General features: G+C 36.0%; 1 protein-coding gene and 1 pseudogene across 1 annotated transcript in view; both read right to left on the bottom strand.

Moving 5' to 3' along the window:
• Positions 1-1,732: 1,732 nt before the first annotated feature.
• LOC126022053 (NKG2-A/NKG2-B type II integral membrane protein-like) overlaps positions 1,733-19,150 on the bottom strand; it is a gene marked incomplete at its 3' end in the record, with an annotated part of 468,997 nt that continues 451,579 nt past the window's right edge. The window contains exon 9 of the mRNA XM_049782918.1: positions 1,733-1,738. Coding sequence (XP_049638875.1) covers positions 1,733-1,738 — 6 coding nt within the window. The remainder of the gene's footprint in view (positions 1,739-19,150) is intronic.
• Positions 14,988-15,148, bottom strand: LOC126023077 (uncharacterized; annotated as a pseudogene).

Here is a 19,150-nt window from a genome sequence, read left to right as displayed (position 1 = left end):
TCAGATAGATAATCTAACTGTTTAGGTAAAGGAATGGGTAATATGACAACAAATGGAAATAGAAATAGCATATGGGGGCTCCAGGGAGACAGTGCAGCAAGTAAGATGCTTACTTTGCACTTGGCCAACCCGAGTTCAGTCCCTAATCATAGCTGGGTGTGGCCATTCCAAAAACCAAAATAACAACAAAACAAAACAACCCAAATCACCAAAAACAAAACAAAAAAGAAGCATGAGGAATATAATTTAAAACAAAAACAGAGCATGGGGTTGGCACAATGGCACTGCAGGATGGGCCGGGTTCGCTCCCCCAAAGGTCCATATAATCCCCCTAGCCAGGGGAGAATTCTGAGCTCATAACCAGGAGTACCCTTGAGTATCATCAGGAGTGGCCCAGAATAAAACAAACAAACAAAAAACAGAGCATAAATAAATAAAATAGGCATGTAAAGATGCAAAGTGTCAGTGAATCCAAGAACTGGTTCATTAATGGATCGATAAAATTGGTAACACCCTTGCTGGATTTCTTGTATCTATAGTTTAATGACTATATTGTTTATACTCAGTGATACTACTTTATATAATTTTTATGCTTTATATGCTTTCAATATTTGCCTTTAAAAAATGTATGATGCGAAAATACTTGCCCCATTCAAAGAATTATCTCTTTAAAAACTTCTTCATAGTTCAGTAATTTTTTTTGTTTGATGTATTCTCATGTTTATTCTTGCTTCATTTATTCTTTGCAAATGTTTAAAAAAAAACAAAGTTAGCGCAGAGGTTGGGTGTTTGCTTTGCAAGCAGCTGATTCGATAGACAGTGGTTCAAATTCTGGCATCCCATATCGTCCCCCGTGCCTGCCTGGAGCGACTTCTGAGTGCAGAGCCAGGAGTAACCCCTGAGTGCTGCCATGTGTGACCCCCAAAACCAAACCAAAACAAAACAAAAACATTGAAGATGTCTCTATAGTCAATAATTGGAAAGGACTCAAAGATTCCTAAATGGTGAATAGATTATTGTGTGAATATATACATATATGTATGTAAGTATGTAAATATAATATGTAAATATGTGTATGTAAATAGTGGAATACTATTTAGTCATGTAAAGGGTGAAATGTTGGAATGCTCTGAAACTTGGATTGCAACCATTTTAGAGAAGATCAGGCAAATTAAAGTACACTAGAAGAAACTACAAAGCACTAAATTATTTTGCACATGTGTGAAGTATAAAGAAACAAATGAAGAAATATACAGTGGTCTATAAAAACAAATCCTAAAATTTTTGCCTACACAATCAATTTAGCTAATAGGGTAATTAGACCTAGACAAAATGCATCTACAGATAGTAGTAAAGTGGCATTATCACTGTGTTAGTGGTGGGTGTGCTACATTTATGTCTAAAACAACATTGACATTGCTATAAGTCATGATAAAACAATTGAAAGGGAAAGTACATTTTTTAGCCATAAAAGTGGATGTTACTTAAAATATTTACCAATTTTCAGTTATAAATTTTTCCCAATTCCTTAAATTAAAACTTTATTATGTTTAGTCATTTTCTAAGTTAAATGTATATCAGATCATTGATATTTAATTTCTCATTATTATTTTTATAAATATTATTTTATATACTGAAGATCTTGAGCTAATAGTTCCTGAGAATTAAAAAGAAATAAATCAGATTGTATAGATAAATATATTTTAAAACATTAAACAAAAATGCAAAATATATTCAAAATTATAATAAACCAAGTTAAACCACTACTGTAATAGTAAAAATGCTTTTGGCATTTCACACCAACATAATATAATCATCTTACAAATTACCTTTCATATAAATTTACATGTATTTTAACTGACTCAAAGTATTTTTTCTTGGATTTTTGTTTGTGGCCCAGAGGTATGAGTGATAGGAATGTTTCTGAATATTTTATAAATTAATAAAATATTCTTAGATGTATGAGAAGAGTAGTACATGTATGTATGGTTTTGAATATACTCTAACATGAACTCATTCAAAAAGAGGCATCACTATAGTTACTGTAAAAGATATTTTTTGGTAATTAATTTAACTTAGAGTATAGATTGAATGTACTGAAAACAATGTAAAACAATGGAACGTACACTCTTATGTTCTTAATCACTAATGTATTCAGTTGTGCTGTAACAATGCTAGAGTTTAGTGAAAATTATTAGGCATTTGTGGACATATAATAGGTATTTTCAGTAACTAAAGTGAGACTAAAAATAGGTTTAATTTATAGTAGACAAAAACTACAAAAATAGCAGCAATGCATGAGTTTCCTGTGTGGTTGCCTTCAGAATTTTGATAATCTTTAATTCTGTGCTCACCTATCAGAGTCTCTAGTAGGACAGACAAGTGATTGTTAGTCTGTGTATGTCATTCTTTGCTTGTCTTTTCTAGGCTTTTGACCAGGGTTTAAGGTCACTAGATTTCTTAGTTCGAGTTTCTTCGATAAATGTCAAGAACTATCTTTGCAGGATATACATGCATACCATCTATCATTAGACCTGTTCTTCTAAAAATCAGGTATTTATTATTTTCCAGTAATGTATCTTATTTATTTTAATGTATTTTAAATTAACTTAAATTATAGCAAAGGAAATTAAAGTAATTTTCAAAGACAGATTATGATACCAATTATGAAGACTGGTTTTTAAATTTAATACATATGCAAGAATTTCATATATAGTGTATGTGTTTATGTATACATATAACTTTCAAGCCCCCTTTTGCTAAATACCTAAATATTCAAAGTTAACATTTGAAAGATAGTGGAATAAATAAAAAGTAAAGGTTAAAGGTCAGGAGCAATGGTACAGTGACTAGGGCATTTGCCTTGCACATGATTGAACCAGGTTCAATCTCTGTCACCCAATATAGTCTCCAGTACCTCCAGAATAATCTATGAGCCAGGTGCAATCATGAGTAAAAATGGGTGCCACCTCAAAACAAAAACCAAAAATAGTATGAGTTATAGTATGTAAAGAGGACTAAGAAAAATTGAAAAAGTTATATTAAGGATGGAAATTACAATTATAGCTTTGTAATTGCAATCGAGTACATTGGTCTATCATAATGATCATTTAAGTATTTATTGTTATTATAGTTACTAGTTAATATGTTTTAATGTACTTGTAATTGTTGACTTATCTAAAATGAACAGGTAAACATAACATTTAACTGGAGGTTAAAATATTTTCCTGGGGTTATGTACCTTAACTATGGGGACTTTTCTTTACTATATTGTAATAGGCAAGTTTAAATTAAAATAAACCTCACAGTAATTTGTTTCCAAGTTTCTAAATTGCTTGAGTCAGAATTTTTTTAGAATTATGAAATGAATTACTTTTTATTCTTCAAATAGCTTTTAATATAAACTTAACTGTTCTTTAATACACAAAATAAATATAATTCATATTACAGAAGTAACAATGATTATTACACTTTTCAAGCACTTTGTAACATTCAAGAAAATTAAAATCTGGAAAAGAGATGATTGAAATGATAATAAATAATAATGATAAACTTGGAAGATAAAATCATCTATGAATATCTGAGGATTTTTTAAGGTGGAAAAACCTGATTTATCAACTGACTGAAGTAAATTAAAAATTAACAAAAATGGTGGGGCCAGAGCGAAAGCACAGTGGGTAACCTTGCACGCAGCCCACCTGGGTTCAGTTTTTAGCATCTCATATGATCCCTGAGCCTGCCAGAAGAAGAAAAGAGGGTAAAGGTAGGTGAATATATGGGACAACATAAATGATGTATGTGATCAATTTTATTTACACAGGATTCAAGAAAGCTACCAAATTTTTCATTAAGAGTGAATGATATTCACAGCTTTATAGACTAAGCAAGAGATACCAAAAATGGTAGAATATTCCAACATATTAATTGAAAAAGTTATAATTTTTTTATTCAAGGTAAGTTTTGTATTTGTAATAATATTCAAATTGATTTAAATTGATTTCCAACACTATTTTTAGAAACTAATTGTCATTATTAATTGAGTTCACAGCTTTAATTAAAAATGTATTGTTTTTGTTATTTTTGTAATGTCTTTTCCCTGAAGTTATGAATGAAGGAAATTCAGTATATTCTAATGTACTGTTTCAAAGTCCATCTCAAATTCAAGGATGTCAAAGACTTCATGAACCTACGAGAGGAGGTGCCTCAAGTGTGAGGCATCAAGGTACGTATGTGTGCTTTCTACATTTTTTGGTTTTAAAATTGCATTTCAAAATGTGCAAACTTACTTATCAACCCACTCACATATTCACACATTCATACAATGAATTCCAGGACAGTTTTATATAATAAATGGCTAAAAGCATGGTAATAGAGCTATAGTTGGATAATGAAATGATTAAAAAAAAACAATGAATGACTATATCAAAGCAATGCTGGTCAAAATCACTGATCTTTTTTGAATAGGCTGTTCACTTCCACTGTCTCCATGGAAAATAATTTCCCTGGTGCTATGCATCATCTGCTTGGTCCTCCTTGTGTCTGTTGGACTCATGGCTACAAAGTGTAAGTCTCTAAGGTAGAGAAGTTTATGTATTATGCTTAAGGAAAATAATGCTTTATAATTATTTACTTTTTATTTTCTAATTTAAAACTGATCAACAGTTAAATTTTACTCTTGGTAATGCCTTTGTACTAGATACCATTCTAAAAAGTCCAGTAAAATTTCAAGTTAATTAACGATGTCTTCACTTTTAAACATCCCTAACCATTAATTTTTAAACTCATGCCTATTGTACTATTCACACGGTATTGTCCTTTTGTCTCTCTCTGCCAGCTAACCTTTATTTTTAACATAATCTCACATAGTCTTATTTCTGAGAAATCTTCCTCAGGATTCTCATGTTAAGAACCAATTTGTTGTTGTTGTTTTGAATTGCATCTCCCTGATGATTAACAATGTGGAGAATGTTTTTTATTTTTTTTTCTTTATTTAAGCACCATGATTACATTCATGATTGTAGTTGGGTTTCAGTCATAAAAAGAACACTCCCCTTTACCAGTGCAACCCTTCCCATCACCAATGGCCCCCATCTCCCTCCTTCACAACCCTCTGCCTCTATTCCAGACAGGCATTCTACTTCTCTCACTCATTAACATTGTCATAGTAGTGTAGTCTTCTCTCTAACTAAACTCACCACTCTATGGTTAGCTTCACATCGAGAGCCAGTCCTTCCAGCCCTCATCTCTGTTGTCCACCTTGATTACATACATGATTGTGTTTAGGTCTCAGTCATGTAAAGAACACACCCATCACCAGTGCAACATTCCCATCACCAATGCCCCAAATCTCCTCCTCCCCACCCAATCCCCGCCTGTACTCTAGACAGGCTTTCCATTTTCCTCATACATTCTCATTATTAGGACAGTTCAAAATGTAGTTATTTCTCTAACTAAACTCATCACTCCTTGTGGTTTCTTAAAAACCCATAGATCACTGAAACTATTTTCTGTCTCTCTCTCTTTTTCTGACTTATTTTACTCAGCATAATAGTTTTCATGTTCATTCATGTATAGGAAAATTTCATGACTTGATCTCTCCTGACAAATGCATAATATTCCATTGTGTATATGTACCTCAGTTTCTTTAGCCATTCATCTGTTGAAAGGCATCTTGTTTCCAAAGTCTCCGAAGTCCGGCTATTGTACATAGTGCTGCAATGAATACAGATGTGAGGAAGGCATTTTTATGTTGTGTTTTTGTGTTCCTAGGGTATGTTTCTAGGAGTGATATAGCTGGATCATATGGGAGCTCAATTTACAGTCTTTTGAGGAATCTTCATATTATTTTCCATAAATGCTGTACTAAACCACATTACACCAGCAGTGAATGAGAGTTCTTTTATAATGTGGAGAATTTTTTAAATGCCTCTTGAACAACTGTATTTCTTCCCCGTGGAAGTTTCTGTTCATCTCTTTTCCCATTTTTGGATTGGGTTAGATACTTATTTTTTTGTAAAGCTTTAATAGTGTCTTATATATCTTAGTTATTAGCCCCTTATCAGATGGGTATAGGGTGAATAATTTCTCCTATTCTATGCAGGTTGTATCCTATTCACTATTTACTAGAGGTGCAGAAACTTATTTTAATGTAGTCCCATCTATTTATCTTTACTTCTACTTGTTTGATTAATGGTATTTAAATCTTCAAGATGCCTTTAGCTTTAATGTCATGGAGTATTTTGCCTACATTTTCCTCTATGTGCCTTATGGTTTTAGGTCTGATATCAAGGTCTATAATATATTTTGATTAGACTTTTGCACATGGTGTTAAAGAGAAGTCTCAGTTCACTTTTTTGTCTGATCAATTTCCCAAAATCACTGGTTGAAGAAGCTTTCTTTGTTCCACTTAATATATTTTTCCCCTTTATGAAAGATTTATTGATCTTAAACCTTGAGAGTCAGTCTCAAGAAAAAGTCAAATCTATTGATCTGAGGATTTGTATTTTGTTAATATCATGCTGTGTTAATGACTACTGCTTTAATGAGATATCTCTAACACATTTATAAGAAATAGAATAACTAGGACCAGAGTGATAGTACAGCGGTGAGGCTTTTTAGTAAGTTTTCAATTTACCTACCATGGTTTTCAGTCCTGATATTTTTGTTTGAAGTTTTCTGATTTCTACTCAAATCCTTTTGAGTCTTATGGGCTGTCCTTTCATGATTTCTTGAGTTTTTTAACTGATCAGAGAGGGTATATAGGTGACTCATTTTAGTTGAGTCTTCAGAACTACCATCATATTCACTAGGTGTTGTGTGGTTTTGCACTGTTTATTCTGTGTGACCTTTGTTGTGTGGCAGTATTTTTTGTGTTGTGGTGGCACTCTTACTAGAAGAAATACTCTTTGCTCTGTGGCCACACTCTGAGTGTATTTTTAAATGATTTTAAATTTTTAAATATTTTAAATTATTAGTTGGGTTTGCCATGACAAGCACTGTTGAGTATCACCAGGGCTCTTCCAGGTAATACTCAAGAGCCACCTGGTGCCTGGGTTCTGCAAGGCAAATTTATACCTCAATTTAGTTGCAAATGGTGTCTTTTAGTCCAAGCACTCCCCACAGCTTGCAGCTGCTCCCTCCACTGCATATCAACAGTTCATTATTACTCACAGTCGCACACTTTTTGCCTTGGCTCACTCACTCTCCTTGTTCTCACTTGAATATGTATTTCTCTGCCTTGAATTTCTCTAAATAATTTTATTTACATAAAACTGTTTTGCTAACCTAAAAATATCTTATAACATAGAAAGTGCTTTGTGAAATAGAAAAATTTATTTTAAGTTAACAACTTTAAGTTAACAAACTGCTACTGGTGTTTTGTTTTCAGCAACAAAGAACTGTCCAGGAAATGTCACCTGCAGTGAAAAGAAAGAACAGAAACCTCATATTTCAGGTAATTTAGTGATGCTTCAACCAACTCAGGGGTTACTTCTGGCTCTGTGATCAGAAAATACTACTGACCTGCTCTGGGGACCATAGAAGATGCCAAGGATTGAACCTGGGCCAGCCATGTGAAGGCAAGTGCCTACTCACTGAGTTATTTCTCAAACCGACACGTTCCTTTGAGAATAAGAAAACAGCGGGCCCGGAGAGATAGCACAGTGGCGTTTGCCTTGAAAGCAGCTGATCCAGGACCAAAGGTGGTTGGTTCAAATCCCAGTGTCCCATAAGGTCCCCCGTGCCTGCCCGGAGCTATTTCTGAGCAGACAGCCAGGAGTAACCTCTGAGCACTGGGTGTGACCTAAAAAAAAAAAAAAGAAAAGAAAAAAAAGAAAAAAGAATAAGAAAACAGCCATATCTTTTTTATTTGTGCATAAATAAAATAACAAAAACACTACAGACTCAATGTGTGAATTAATATATTAAATAAGTTATAGGTATTATATACTTTGCTCAGAAAGTTAACAGAATATATAAGTGTGTAATATAAATATCAAACATTCCTGATCAATTTTAGATGTTTAAAGCATCTATCTATCTATTCTAATATCTACTTACTTATTAATAATTCCCCAATGGCAATCAAATATTATATCCAATCCTGAAATCAGTGAACAAAGAAGTATTTACATTGGGGCAATGTATATTTTAAATTATTTTTTGGGTTTGCCATGGTAAGCACTGTTGGGTGTCACCAGGGATATTTCAGGAAATTCTTAATAACACTTGGTGCCAGGGTCTTGCCTGTGCTCTACCTCTTAAATCAAATCCCTACCCCAGATCAATACATTTTTGCTATTTGTGTTATTTAAGATTTTTTTTTTTTTTTTTTTTGGTTTTTGGGCACACCCGTTAGATGCTCAGGGGTTACTCCTGGCTATGTGCTCAGAAATCGCCCCTGGCTTGGGGGGACCATATGGGACACCGGGGGATCGAACCGCGGTCCTTCCTTGGCTAGCACTTGCAAGGCAGACACCTTACCTCTAGCGCCACCTTCCCGGCCCCATTGTTCTTCACTTTAAACCCATTTTTTTTTCATGTAAAAATATGATAAAAATCTTTAAAATTTACTCTGAATTTCATTTTAGTTGGGATTCAGTTCTGTGAAGACAACTGGCACCAGCATGGGACAAACTGCTTCTCTCCTTCCACAAGGCCATACCCTTGGAGCCATTGCCAGATTCATTGTTCAAATATGGATTCAAATTTTCTTAAATTAAATTCTGAACAAGAAATGGTAAATACAACTATATGTTTCTTGCATTTTCATTTATTTTCTTTTTTTTTTTTCCTTTGGTTTTTTTTTGGGCCACACCCGTTTGACGCTCAGGGGTTACTCCTGGCTATGTGCTCAGAAATCGCCTCTGGCTTGGGGGGACCATATGGGACGCCGGGGGATCGAACCGCGGTCCGTTCCTTGGCTAGCGCTTGTAAGGCAGACACCTTACCTCTAGCGCCACCTTCCCGGCCCCCATTTATTTTCAATTATCTCAGAAGATAATTGGATCCAAGTGTTCTCCCCTCTGAGATTATTACTTCTGTAGTGGGGAGTTTTATTTGATAAATTCAATTTCTTTACATTTTTCTTTAGGGGCTACTTTTAGCCCAAGTCTTGACATTTGTGTAAGTTGACACATATTTCACATTAAATTTAGTAAAAGTAATTCAATCTTTTCACAGTATCGCTCTTCCATCTATGTGTAACTTGGCTCTAATAAATACTGATTGATAGCTCTGTTCATAGTGAAGTCACTATACATTAGAAAAAAACTTGTTCCTTATCCCTAAAGAATTCCCTGAAAGTTCCACTATTCCTTTCTGTAGATCACTTTTGAAGTCAATTTTTACTGATCTCATTGGCTACTTTCTAAGGATTTTAGATAATAATATCTTTTGTTGCCTTTTATTACTCAAGAACAAATAATAAGCACCAAAGTTAATTAAGGGGCTGATAATGATTGCTTGATTAAAAATGTGATTACTCGTGGGAAGTCAATGAATCCAAATAGCATTTTAAATTATACAGATAGAACTCCAGATAAAATTAAATTGTTAGTAAAGAAAAACAAGCTTTTGTTTATATTAATAAATTTTAATAATTAATATCAATAAAACATTAAATTAATAAAAAATACCAATACTACTTGATGAATTGTTTTCTGCTCTCTTTCTAACTAGGAGTTTGTCAAAGTATTTACCAATTCACGCTTTAGGAAAGATAAAGAGAAGTTTTGGATCGGTTTACATTACAACAGCAGGCAACAGAAATGGGTTTGGTTTGATGGATCAAATATTAACCTACACAAGTAAATACCTCTTCGCTATTTTAAAGCACCAGTTTAAGTAGAAAATGTGAATGCTATTAGGTACTGAATCCCATGATTTCCATAATTTATAATTAGTTCATTATATAATAACCATAAGCAAAAATAGGTGAATGTGTTAGAAATGTCAAAAAGTGAAATTATATCAGGATCATGCTGATAAATTTTTCAGCACAAACTCAAGACACTTTTCATGAAAATATTATGATTTTTGTATTGTTGTTTGTGCCTTATATAATTATATTAAAGATTAGATTTTGAAATTTGGGGAATATTAACAAAAATAAAATGCCCAAAAAAATAAAAGAAAATGCAAAGATATGGCTATAATATGCCTAGTTTAGATGAATAAGTACTCCAAATCCTCATTAGAGAAAAAGCACAGCTTCTTTTGCAAATTTGTTTTGGTTGCATTAATTATTAATTATAAAGTCCTAGTGGTACATAGATTGATGGTGGATGGTGATCCTTTCTCAGCCCTGCCAGGTGCCTGCTGAGTCTGTCTCTCACCTCTCCATTCCCTTAGGCCACACTCTTAATTACCAACCACAGACCCTCCCAGATTTGGGAGGGTCTCACTATCCAGGTAAGATAGGCAGGAAGTTGGGGGGAGGGGTAACAGTTTTGACTGGGTACAGGCATTCCTGGTAGTTATTGGGGATCCCACTCCAAGATTCCAATAATCAGAGGCATCTTTCTGGTCCTTATTTGAATTTTTCAGTCACGATCTGCCACATTCAGAAGTACTCTGGTTTTATCCTATCTCTATGCTCAGAGATCAATTCTGGCAATTTAGGGAAACCAGATAGGTTGCTGGGGGTCAAACAAAGTTTGATGCCTATAAGGCAAGAGCATTACCCACTGTACTCTCTCTGAAGCACTTAGACTATTTTAATAAAAATATATACCAATTTTTACAAGTTATAACATAAAAATACTAATACAATTATAAATGATTAATATTTAATATCATCACCTCAATATTTAATGTCTCTATATTAAAATAGAAAAGTTATCTTTTTAATCTGCATCCCACAGTAGCACTGGAGAGGTCAGCACATCCTCACTGAGCCTGAGCACTGATTTCTCCAATCCCCACAGCCAACTGAGCACTGAAAGGCCCCTGAGCACTGCCTGGTAAACTCCTTCACTTCTGGATTTTCTTACTTATCTGCACACACATAGCAGAGCCTGCAAACATAATGGCATTAGAAAGGTCTTTCTGTCATTTCACTTCCACTTTAGAATTCAATATATACCATCATTAAGTAGTCCTCTGGTATTTTTTGTCATTGTTGCTATCTATTGTTTTGGGGCTACATCTGGCCGTGCTCAAGTCCTACTTCTGCCTTATTGTTCAGGGATTGCTCCTGGTGGTGCTCTACTACAAGCAGTGCTGGGATCTACCCAATAGGCCTTGCACAAGAAAATTGCCTTAACCTCTGCATTATTTTTAGGTCCTGGCATTTTATATTTTCAGTTAGATTTCAGAGTTCTAAAAATGTTGGGTAAGATTTTTTTTTGCCAATTTAATTATTTTTATTGAAAAATAAAATGGTGCTAGATACTGTCATGAAATATCATGAACTGCCATTTCTTTCTGGTAATTTTATAACTTGAAAACAAAAACTACTATTTTATGTTAGTAAGTTTTCCATGTTAGTTTTTTATTTATATTGAAAGGAATTCATTGTAAGTTTAGTAAAATGCAATAAGGTAAAATTTTATTTAAATTGTACTTTTTTCTTTTCTAGGATTTACTTTAAAAAACCCGATCCTTCCAGTCACCAGTGCAAATATATAAAAAGGGCTCTATTATATGATGGCGATTGCAAAGAACTTGGTTACTGTATATGTAAGAAGTCAATATATATGAAGAGTAAAATATAGTATATTAAATCTCATACATTTTTTCATAAATTCAATATCAAGTACAAACTAAAGCAGGTTATATAAAACTAGATAAATATAATGAAATCAAGAAAATACAAAGTAAAATATTTAATATAGCTCTAATGATTAAAATTTTGAATATTCTTTTTTTTTTTTTTTTTTGTGGTTTTTGGGTCACACCCGGCAGTGCTCAGGGGTTATTTCTGGCTCCAGGCTCAGAAATTGCTCCTGGCAGGCACTGGGGACCATATGGGGCGCCGGGATTCGAACTGACGATCTCCTGCATGAAAGGCAAACGCCTTACCTCCATGCTATCTCTCCGGCCCGAATATTCTTTTTTTTAATAAAGATGTATTATTTTGTTGGTTTTGTTTGTTTGTTTGTTTGTTTGGACCACACCCGGCAGTACTCAGGGGTTACTTCTAACTGTGCATTCAGATATTGCTCCTGGAGGCTCGGGGCTGCCAGGATCGAACTCTGGTCTGTCAAGGGTCGACCTCATGCAAGGCAAATGCCCTAGCACTATGCCATCACTCCAACCCAAAGTTCTGAATATTCCTAATCCTTCAGTACTTTACTCTTGTATCATGGCATACAATTTAACAGTAATTGCACATTTTTATAGATTTGTTTCTCTGTTTCATGACAATGATCTGTGATTTCAGGGAAAAGAGAGTGAATGTTATCTCTAAAGAATGAACTTTAAAAAAAAAAAGAATGAGGGCCCGGAGAGATAGCACAGCGGTGTTTGCCTTGCAAGCAAACGATCCAGGACCAAAGGAGGTTGGTTCGAATCCCGGTGTCCGTGCCTGCCAGGAGCTATTTCTGAGCAGACAGCCAGGAGTAACCCCTGAGCACCGCCGGGTGTGCCCCCCGCCCAAAAAAAAAAAAAAAAGAATGAAACTTTTAAGAGTCTAAAGAATGGCAAAAGTTGTATAATATAGAAATTTTGTTGTGAAAACCTTTAAATATGGAACACATTGAACTCTCAAAAACATTAAACTCTGTATTAAATTACATTCAAAGCTCAATTCTGTTTTATAAATTGGTATAATTTATATAATAAATGCAAAACTTTCTGCACTGTGCATACACAAATCCTCATCATAATGAATTGCTTTCTGCTATATTCAATATTTCAAACACACGTTGTTGGAAATTTACTTCAAATTGTGCTCTGTATAAATCACCACTTTATAAATTATCACCTCATTTTAGTTTATTTCTCAAAATAATTAAGCATCCTCATAATTTAGAAGGTTTTTTATTTAATAATCCTCTTGCTTATGAAACCATTCTTTGAAGGATATACCAGATGGTATATTACTAAATTAATAATTCCTAATAAAATCTGGGTACAAATGAGAAGGCTTGAAATGGCAAATAAATAATAAGTATATAAGTATATTTTCAAGTACTCACTAAACAACTAAAGTCTCAGAGGAAAAATTTTGATATACATTGAAGTCTTTTATGTAAAAGTAAAGTATTCAGAACAAAAAATAAGGCTACAAATTAAACTTAAAATTTGAAGTTATGTGGTTGAAGTTAGATTGTATAATTTTAGGATAAGAATACATATATAAGACATCATAAAGGAATAAAATAAAAACAATACTAATATATCTAGAACATTCAGCAGTATTGGCAGATACCTTTATTTTTACTTTATTTAAGGAAAATGTATCACATAGTTGACATAGTTGAACCTAATACATTTGTTTTACCATAAGTGACAGCTAAGTTATTATTAAAATGAAATAGAAAGGGGCCAGAGCAGTGACGCAAGAGATAGGGTGTCTGCCTTGTACACACTAACCTAGGACTGACTGCGGTTCTATCTCCCAATGTCCCATATGGTCCTCCAAGCCAGGAGCAATTTCTGAGCACATAGCCAGGAGTAACCCCCGAGTGTCAATGGGTGTGGTGCCCCCCCCAAAAAAAAACCCAACAAAACAAAAAGGAATAGAAAGTAAAAAAAAAACTAAAAAGAGAGAAATATTTTTTAATTGAAAGAAAAAAAAAGATAGCAAGCACATTCGTGAAAATAATTGTATCTCCAATGAAGTCATTAATACAATGGCTAAAGGTTTAGTAAAAGCTTGTTGTTAGCAGTCTATTATGTTAAATAGTTGTGTTCTTAATTTATTTATTTTTGTTTGGGCCACATGCAGTGCTCAGGCACTGCTCCTGACTCTGCGCTCAGAAATCTCTTCAGGCAGTCTTGGGGGACAATATGGGATGCAAGGGATAGAACCCACTTTGGCCATGGGCGAGGCAAATACCCTACCTGCTGAGCTATCATTTCAGCCTCCGACATTTTGCTTTAAAATATTTCCAACTTTCAGTACAAAGAGAAGAAAAATGCTTTTCAAGCATTTTACATTCTCAGTTAATTTCTGTTATGATGATTTGACAGATTTGCATATATCAAGTAATTCTAGCTAATTTCTAGCTTCCTTGTTAATGCTTCCTTGCAGGGATCTATAAGAATTTATTATAGCATATCATTGAGAGAGCATAATGAATACTTAAAACAGTATTAATGTCTTATATTAATTTTAGTAGTTCCCTTTGAAAGTTTTTATTACATTTTAGACTTTGACTTGTTTTATAATGTTTCATTAGAAGCATTATACTGTCAAAACATAGTATTTACTCACATTCCTAATAGATATATATGTTGTTGTTATTGTTGTTGTTGTTTTTGCTTTTGGGCCACACCCGATGATGCTCAGGGTTTACTCCTGGCTATGCGCTCAGAAATCACCCTTGGCTTGGGGACTGTATGGGACGCTGGGGGATCGAACCGAGGTCTGTCCTAAGGTAGTGTGTGCAAGGCAAATATCTTACCACCTGCCCCACTGCTCCAGCCCATATGGTTCCCTGAGCTTGCCAGGAGCGATTTCTGAGCGTAGAGCCAGGCATAACCCCTGAGCATCGCTGTTGGGGCTGGAGCAGTGGGGCAGGTAATATTTGGTCTCTGAGATTTTTGGTAATTTGAGTTTCTAGAGTTTACTTACGGTACTTAATGAGTATGTAATAAATTGTTTAGGCAAAATAATGATTTCAGGGTGACTGACTTGAAACACCACTGTTACAAAGCTGAAGCCACCAATCTTAGTGAAAGTTCACTGGACTATTTAGGGGTTGTATGGTGTTGGACTGAGAGTCAGAAGTTGGGGAATATGCTACCCACCCACCTATGAGACTCTTTTGTACAGTGTTTCAGAAAAGCTTCAGCTGTCATTGAAGGTGTCCATGGCAAAGGACTATCTCCAAGGCCCCTTATTACTGTCCATACAAGCCACAGGCTGTGTACATTACATAGGAGGCTGCTTGCTATCTGCAGCCATTACACACTGGGCAGATAGCATGGCATATTTGGAAACACCACAAGTTATCCTTTTAATAATTGTAACTATCTGCATTGTTTCCAGTTCTCAAAAATGTTTATACTTATCCAACATACCTCAAGATGAGTGAAACACCTTTTCTAAAATCAAAGGAACTTGTCACTTAATCTAAGGTTCAATTGCCTGTATATTGCTCTTATTGGGGTAGGTAATGCACAATACAGCTTTGGAGGCTCTTGAGGCCCAGATAATCTCTAGCACCACCAGGCTCAAGTAGGGCCATATTTTTGGATCTATGCATTGAACTGCTGGTCTAGTTGACAGAATTGCCCATGGGGTCCCTGGATCTCATGAGTACTGCTTGGGTTCCCCCAATACTGAAGATTGATCTTACTTCCTTACTTCTGATATATAAGTCCTGTTGAGAGTATGGATGAACCTAGAACAGACGGCCATGGTACTTTGACCTTTGCTGAAGGAGGACCTGCATGTGACAGAGCTAGGTTTGTTCCTCAGCATCCCATAGCACTACCAGGTATGCTTCTTGAGCTCAGATCCAGGAGCAATTCCTAAGAACTGTTGGGTGGAGCCCCAAGGTAAAACAACAACAAAAACCAACAAAACAAAGAAAAAATAAACAAAGAAAAGAGAGCTTTTTTAATTAAGTAATTAAGATGGAAATGGAGAAATAGTACAGTGGGTAAGATATTTATCTTTATGTGGTTGACCTGGGATTAATACCTGACTCCTCTTATGGTTTCTTATTATCTAATTATTATTATCTCTTAGTTTATTATGGTTTCTCAAACTCAATCTGGAAAGATATCTGTGTGTAGAGCCAGACAAGAACAAGCCTTGAGCACCTCTGGGTTTGACCACAAAACAAAATCAACAAAAGATTCTTTTTTTTTTTTTTCCTTTGTATTATTTTTGGGCCACACCCAGTGACTCTCAGTATTTACTTCTGATTCTGCACTCAAAAATGACTCCTGACAGGCTCAGGGGACCATAGGGGATGCCAAGGATCAAACCTGAGTCAGTATCAGACAAGGCAAACACCTATTCATTGTGCTATCACCCTGGTCCTATCTTTTTAAAAAAAAAAAATAAAAATAGGGCCCAGAGAGATAGCATAGCGGCGTTTGCCTTGCAAGCAGCCAATCCGGGACCAAAGGTGGTTGGTTCAAATCCCGGTGTCCCATATGGTCCCCCGTGCCTGCCAGGAGCTATTTCTGAGCAGACAGCCAGGAGTAACCCCTGAGCGCCACCGGGTGTGACCCAAAAACCAAAAATAAATAAATAAATAAATAAAAATAAAAATAAAATAAGTCCTTTAATTGAATCATCATGAGATACACTGTTACAAATCATTTAAGACTGAGTTTCAGCCATACAATGTCCAACACCCATTTCTTTAACAGTGCACATTTTTTGCCACCAATGTTTCTGTTTTCCTCCTACCTGCCTCTAAGGCAGACATTTTTTCATGTGTCTCTATAGCTTGTGATATTGTTGCAGAAGGTGTGTCATACCTATCACTTTACCCTTTTTTTAGCACTCAGTTCTTGTCCAGAGTGATCATTTCCAAAAGACCACTGTACAAGCTCTAAGTGAAAGGGGTTTTGTCTGGGCTGGCATAATAGTACAGCTTGTGGGCTGGAGATATAGCACAGTGGTGTTTGCCTTGTAAGCAGCCGACCCAGGGCCTAAGGTGGTTGGTTTGAATCCCGGTGTCCCATATAGTCCCCCATGCCTGCAAGGAGCTATTTCTGAGCAGATAGCCAGGAGTAACCCCTAAGTGTCACCGGGGGTGATCCAAAAACCAAAAAAATAAAAAAAAAAATAGTACAGCTTGTAGGGTACTTGCTTATACATAGCCCATCCGAGGTCAATCTCCCGTATCCCATAGGTCTCTTGCCATAATGATTCCTGAGTCTACAGTTAGTAGTAAGCCCTGAGCATAATGATGTGTTCTCCAAACAAACAAACAAACAAACAACAACAGAAAAGTAAAAGAAAAGGGGCTGGGGAAAGTACAAGATTGTTCAACTTTGCATCTTTTCTTCTACTCTCATCATCTAAATTTAGAAGGGCTCTCTGAGGTTAGGAAAAACTAAAGCATATTGGTCTGAGGCTTATAGTTTGGAAGCTTGATAACTTCTCTCTACCCCATAACATTATTTTGGAGCTAATTGGTTCAGACAAAACTTGCGCTTGTAGAAATACCAGGCCCTTGGCTGAACAATTCCCACAAATACTGCCAGTGGAGGCTGCCCAGTGGAGCCTTAACCTTTGTTAACCTTCTTCTTCATTACCATACTAAAATAAAATAAAAAATCACACCCCAATGACGTTTCTCCACCATTTTTCATACTTCTGAATATATATATTCAAGGCATGGCCTTCAACTAGTTCTGCTCACCTTTCTCTCTGGTAAATATTTTCCTAAAAAATTACTAGAATATATATAAGCGCTTACATCACTATCTCTGCTGGGCCTACAATCAGACTCTTCCTTTTCTTTAAAGCAGTTTTCTGGGGGCCAGGGCAATAGCACAATGGGTAGGGCATTTACCTTGCATGTGGCCAACTCGGGTTAGATTCCTGGCATCCCATATGATCCCTTAGTGATTTCTGAGTGCAGAGCCAGGAGAAACCCTGAGAGCCACTGGGTGTGGCCTGCAAACAAAACAAACAACAACAACAACAAGAGAGAGAGAGAGAGAGAGAGAGAGAGAGAGAGAGAGAGAGAGAGCTCAGTAGATTAAGAATCAGCTGAATGGGTTCACAACCCCTAGTACTGATGGGTGTGGGCCCAAAACAAAACTAAACCAAGGCTGTTTTTCAACAGATACTGTTGGGCATTCATCTCAACTTAAGTCATTTTCTCACCTCTTTTCCTTCCTTTTCTGGTCTTTGTTGTGGCACAGGTCTAAACCTGGCTCTGTGCTTCAGAGGTCACTTCTGTTGATCTTTAGGGAACCATGTAACTCTGGGAATCAATCTCAGGTTTCTGAAAATCCTCACTCAACTGAATTTCCTTTCAGGCCTATGCCCCTCTTTCACATTTAGTTGTACCTGTGCTTTTTTACATGGCAACTTGAACAACATGACAGCCTGATAGTGGGCTACTTGATAGATTTTTGCTGAAACAGACTTATGGCAATTGCTTGCTAAATTGACTAGAGTGGCAGTTAGACACGTTGAACACTGGTCCCTCCCTTACTCTCTCCTTCTTTCTTCTAGTTTCCACTGGGCCATATCAGCATCTGGAGCCTCCAGAGTGAAGGTGGATTGTTTCCCTGGTAAAGCTAGATGAGGATAGCCTAAACTCTGAGTGCAAGAGTGGAATCTGAGGCCTAGGCATCCCTGGTATCTGCTCAGGCTTCTTTACTTCTCTTTCTGCCAGCAGATCTCAGCTGCAAGGGTTGCAGTTTTGAGTCCAGACTTGATTTTGGTTCAATGGCAGATCAGATGATTGATTGTCACAAAGCAGTGACCTAGAGATCTTGGGGGTATATTTGTTCTTGCTGTGTGGGCTGTCTGGTCTCTTTCACTGGCACAGGAGAGAGAAATCCTCAGAATAAGGACAGACCCTCCCCAACCACAAGCATTTTGTTCCTCAAATTTCGCAGGCTCTGTTCTACCAAAATAATTTTTCTCAGCTAAAATTTTGTCTTTCACCTTCTTCCCCTATTGCACGCTGCTTAAAGGTTTCATTCTTGTTCTCATTTGGCACCTGAGAAAAATGTCTTATCTGTAAGGCTTGCTCAGGTACTTGGTACTGACACTTTTGGCCAGTGGTGACTGATTGAGGAGCTTCAGGCTTTCCAGGTTCCAAAAGGCTATTCTCAAGGCTGAGGGACTTTCAAGATAAAGTTACTGGGACCTCTGAACCCATTCTACAGAACCTCTGCTTGGGAAATGCTGGTTCCAAAAATGACTCTTGGAGATAAGGTATTGTGAGGTGCCAGTCTCAGTTGAACCTACTGAATATATCTTTTCCTTTGTCACTCATATGTCCTTTTCCCACCGTGTTTTTATGACCTGTAAGCCTCGGATGTTGGCTAAGTCTCT

Source organism: Suncus etruscus, chromosome 11, assembly GCF_024139225.1.
Source record: "Suncus etruscus isolate mSunEtr1 chromosome 11, mSunEtr1.pri.cur, whole genome shotgun sequence".
Lineage (NCBI taxonomy): Eukaryota > Metazoa > Chordata > Mammalia > Eulipotyphla > Soricidae > Suncus > Suncus etruscus.
Note: the sequence above shows the minus strand (reverse complement) of the source record. Positions and strands in the feature narration are given on the sequence as shown.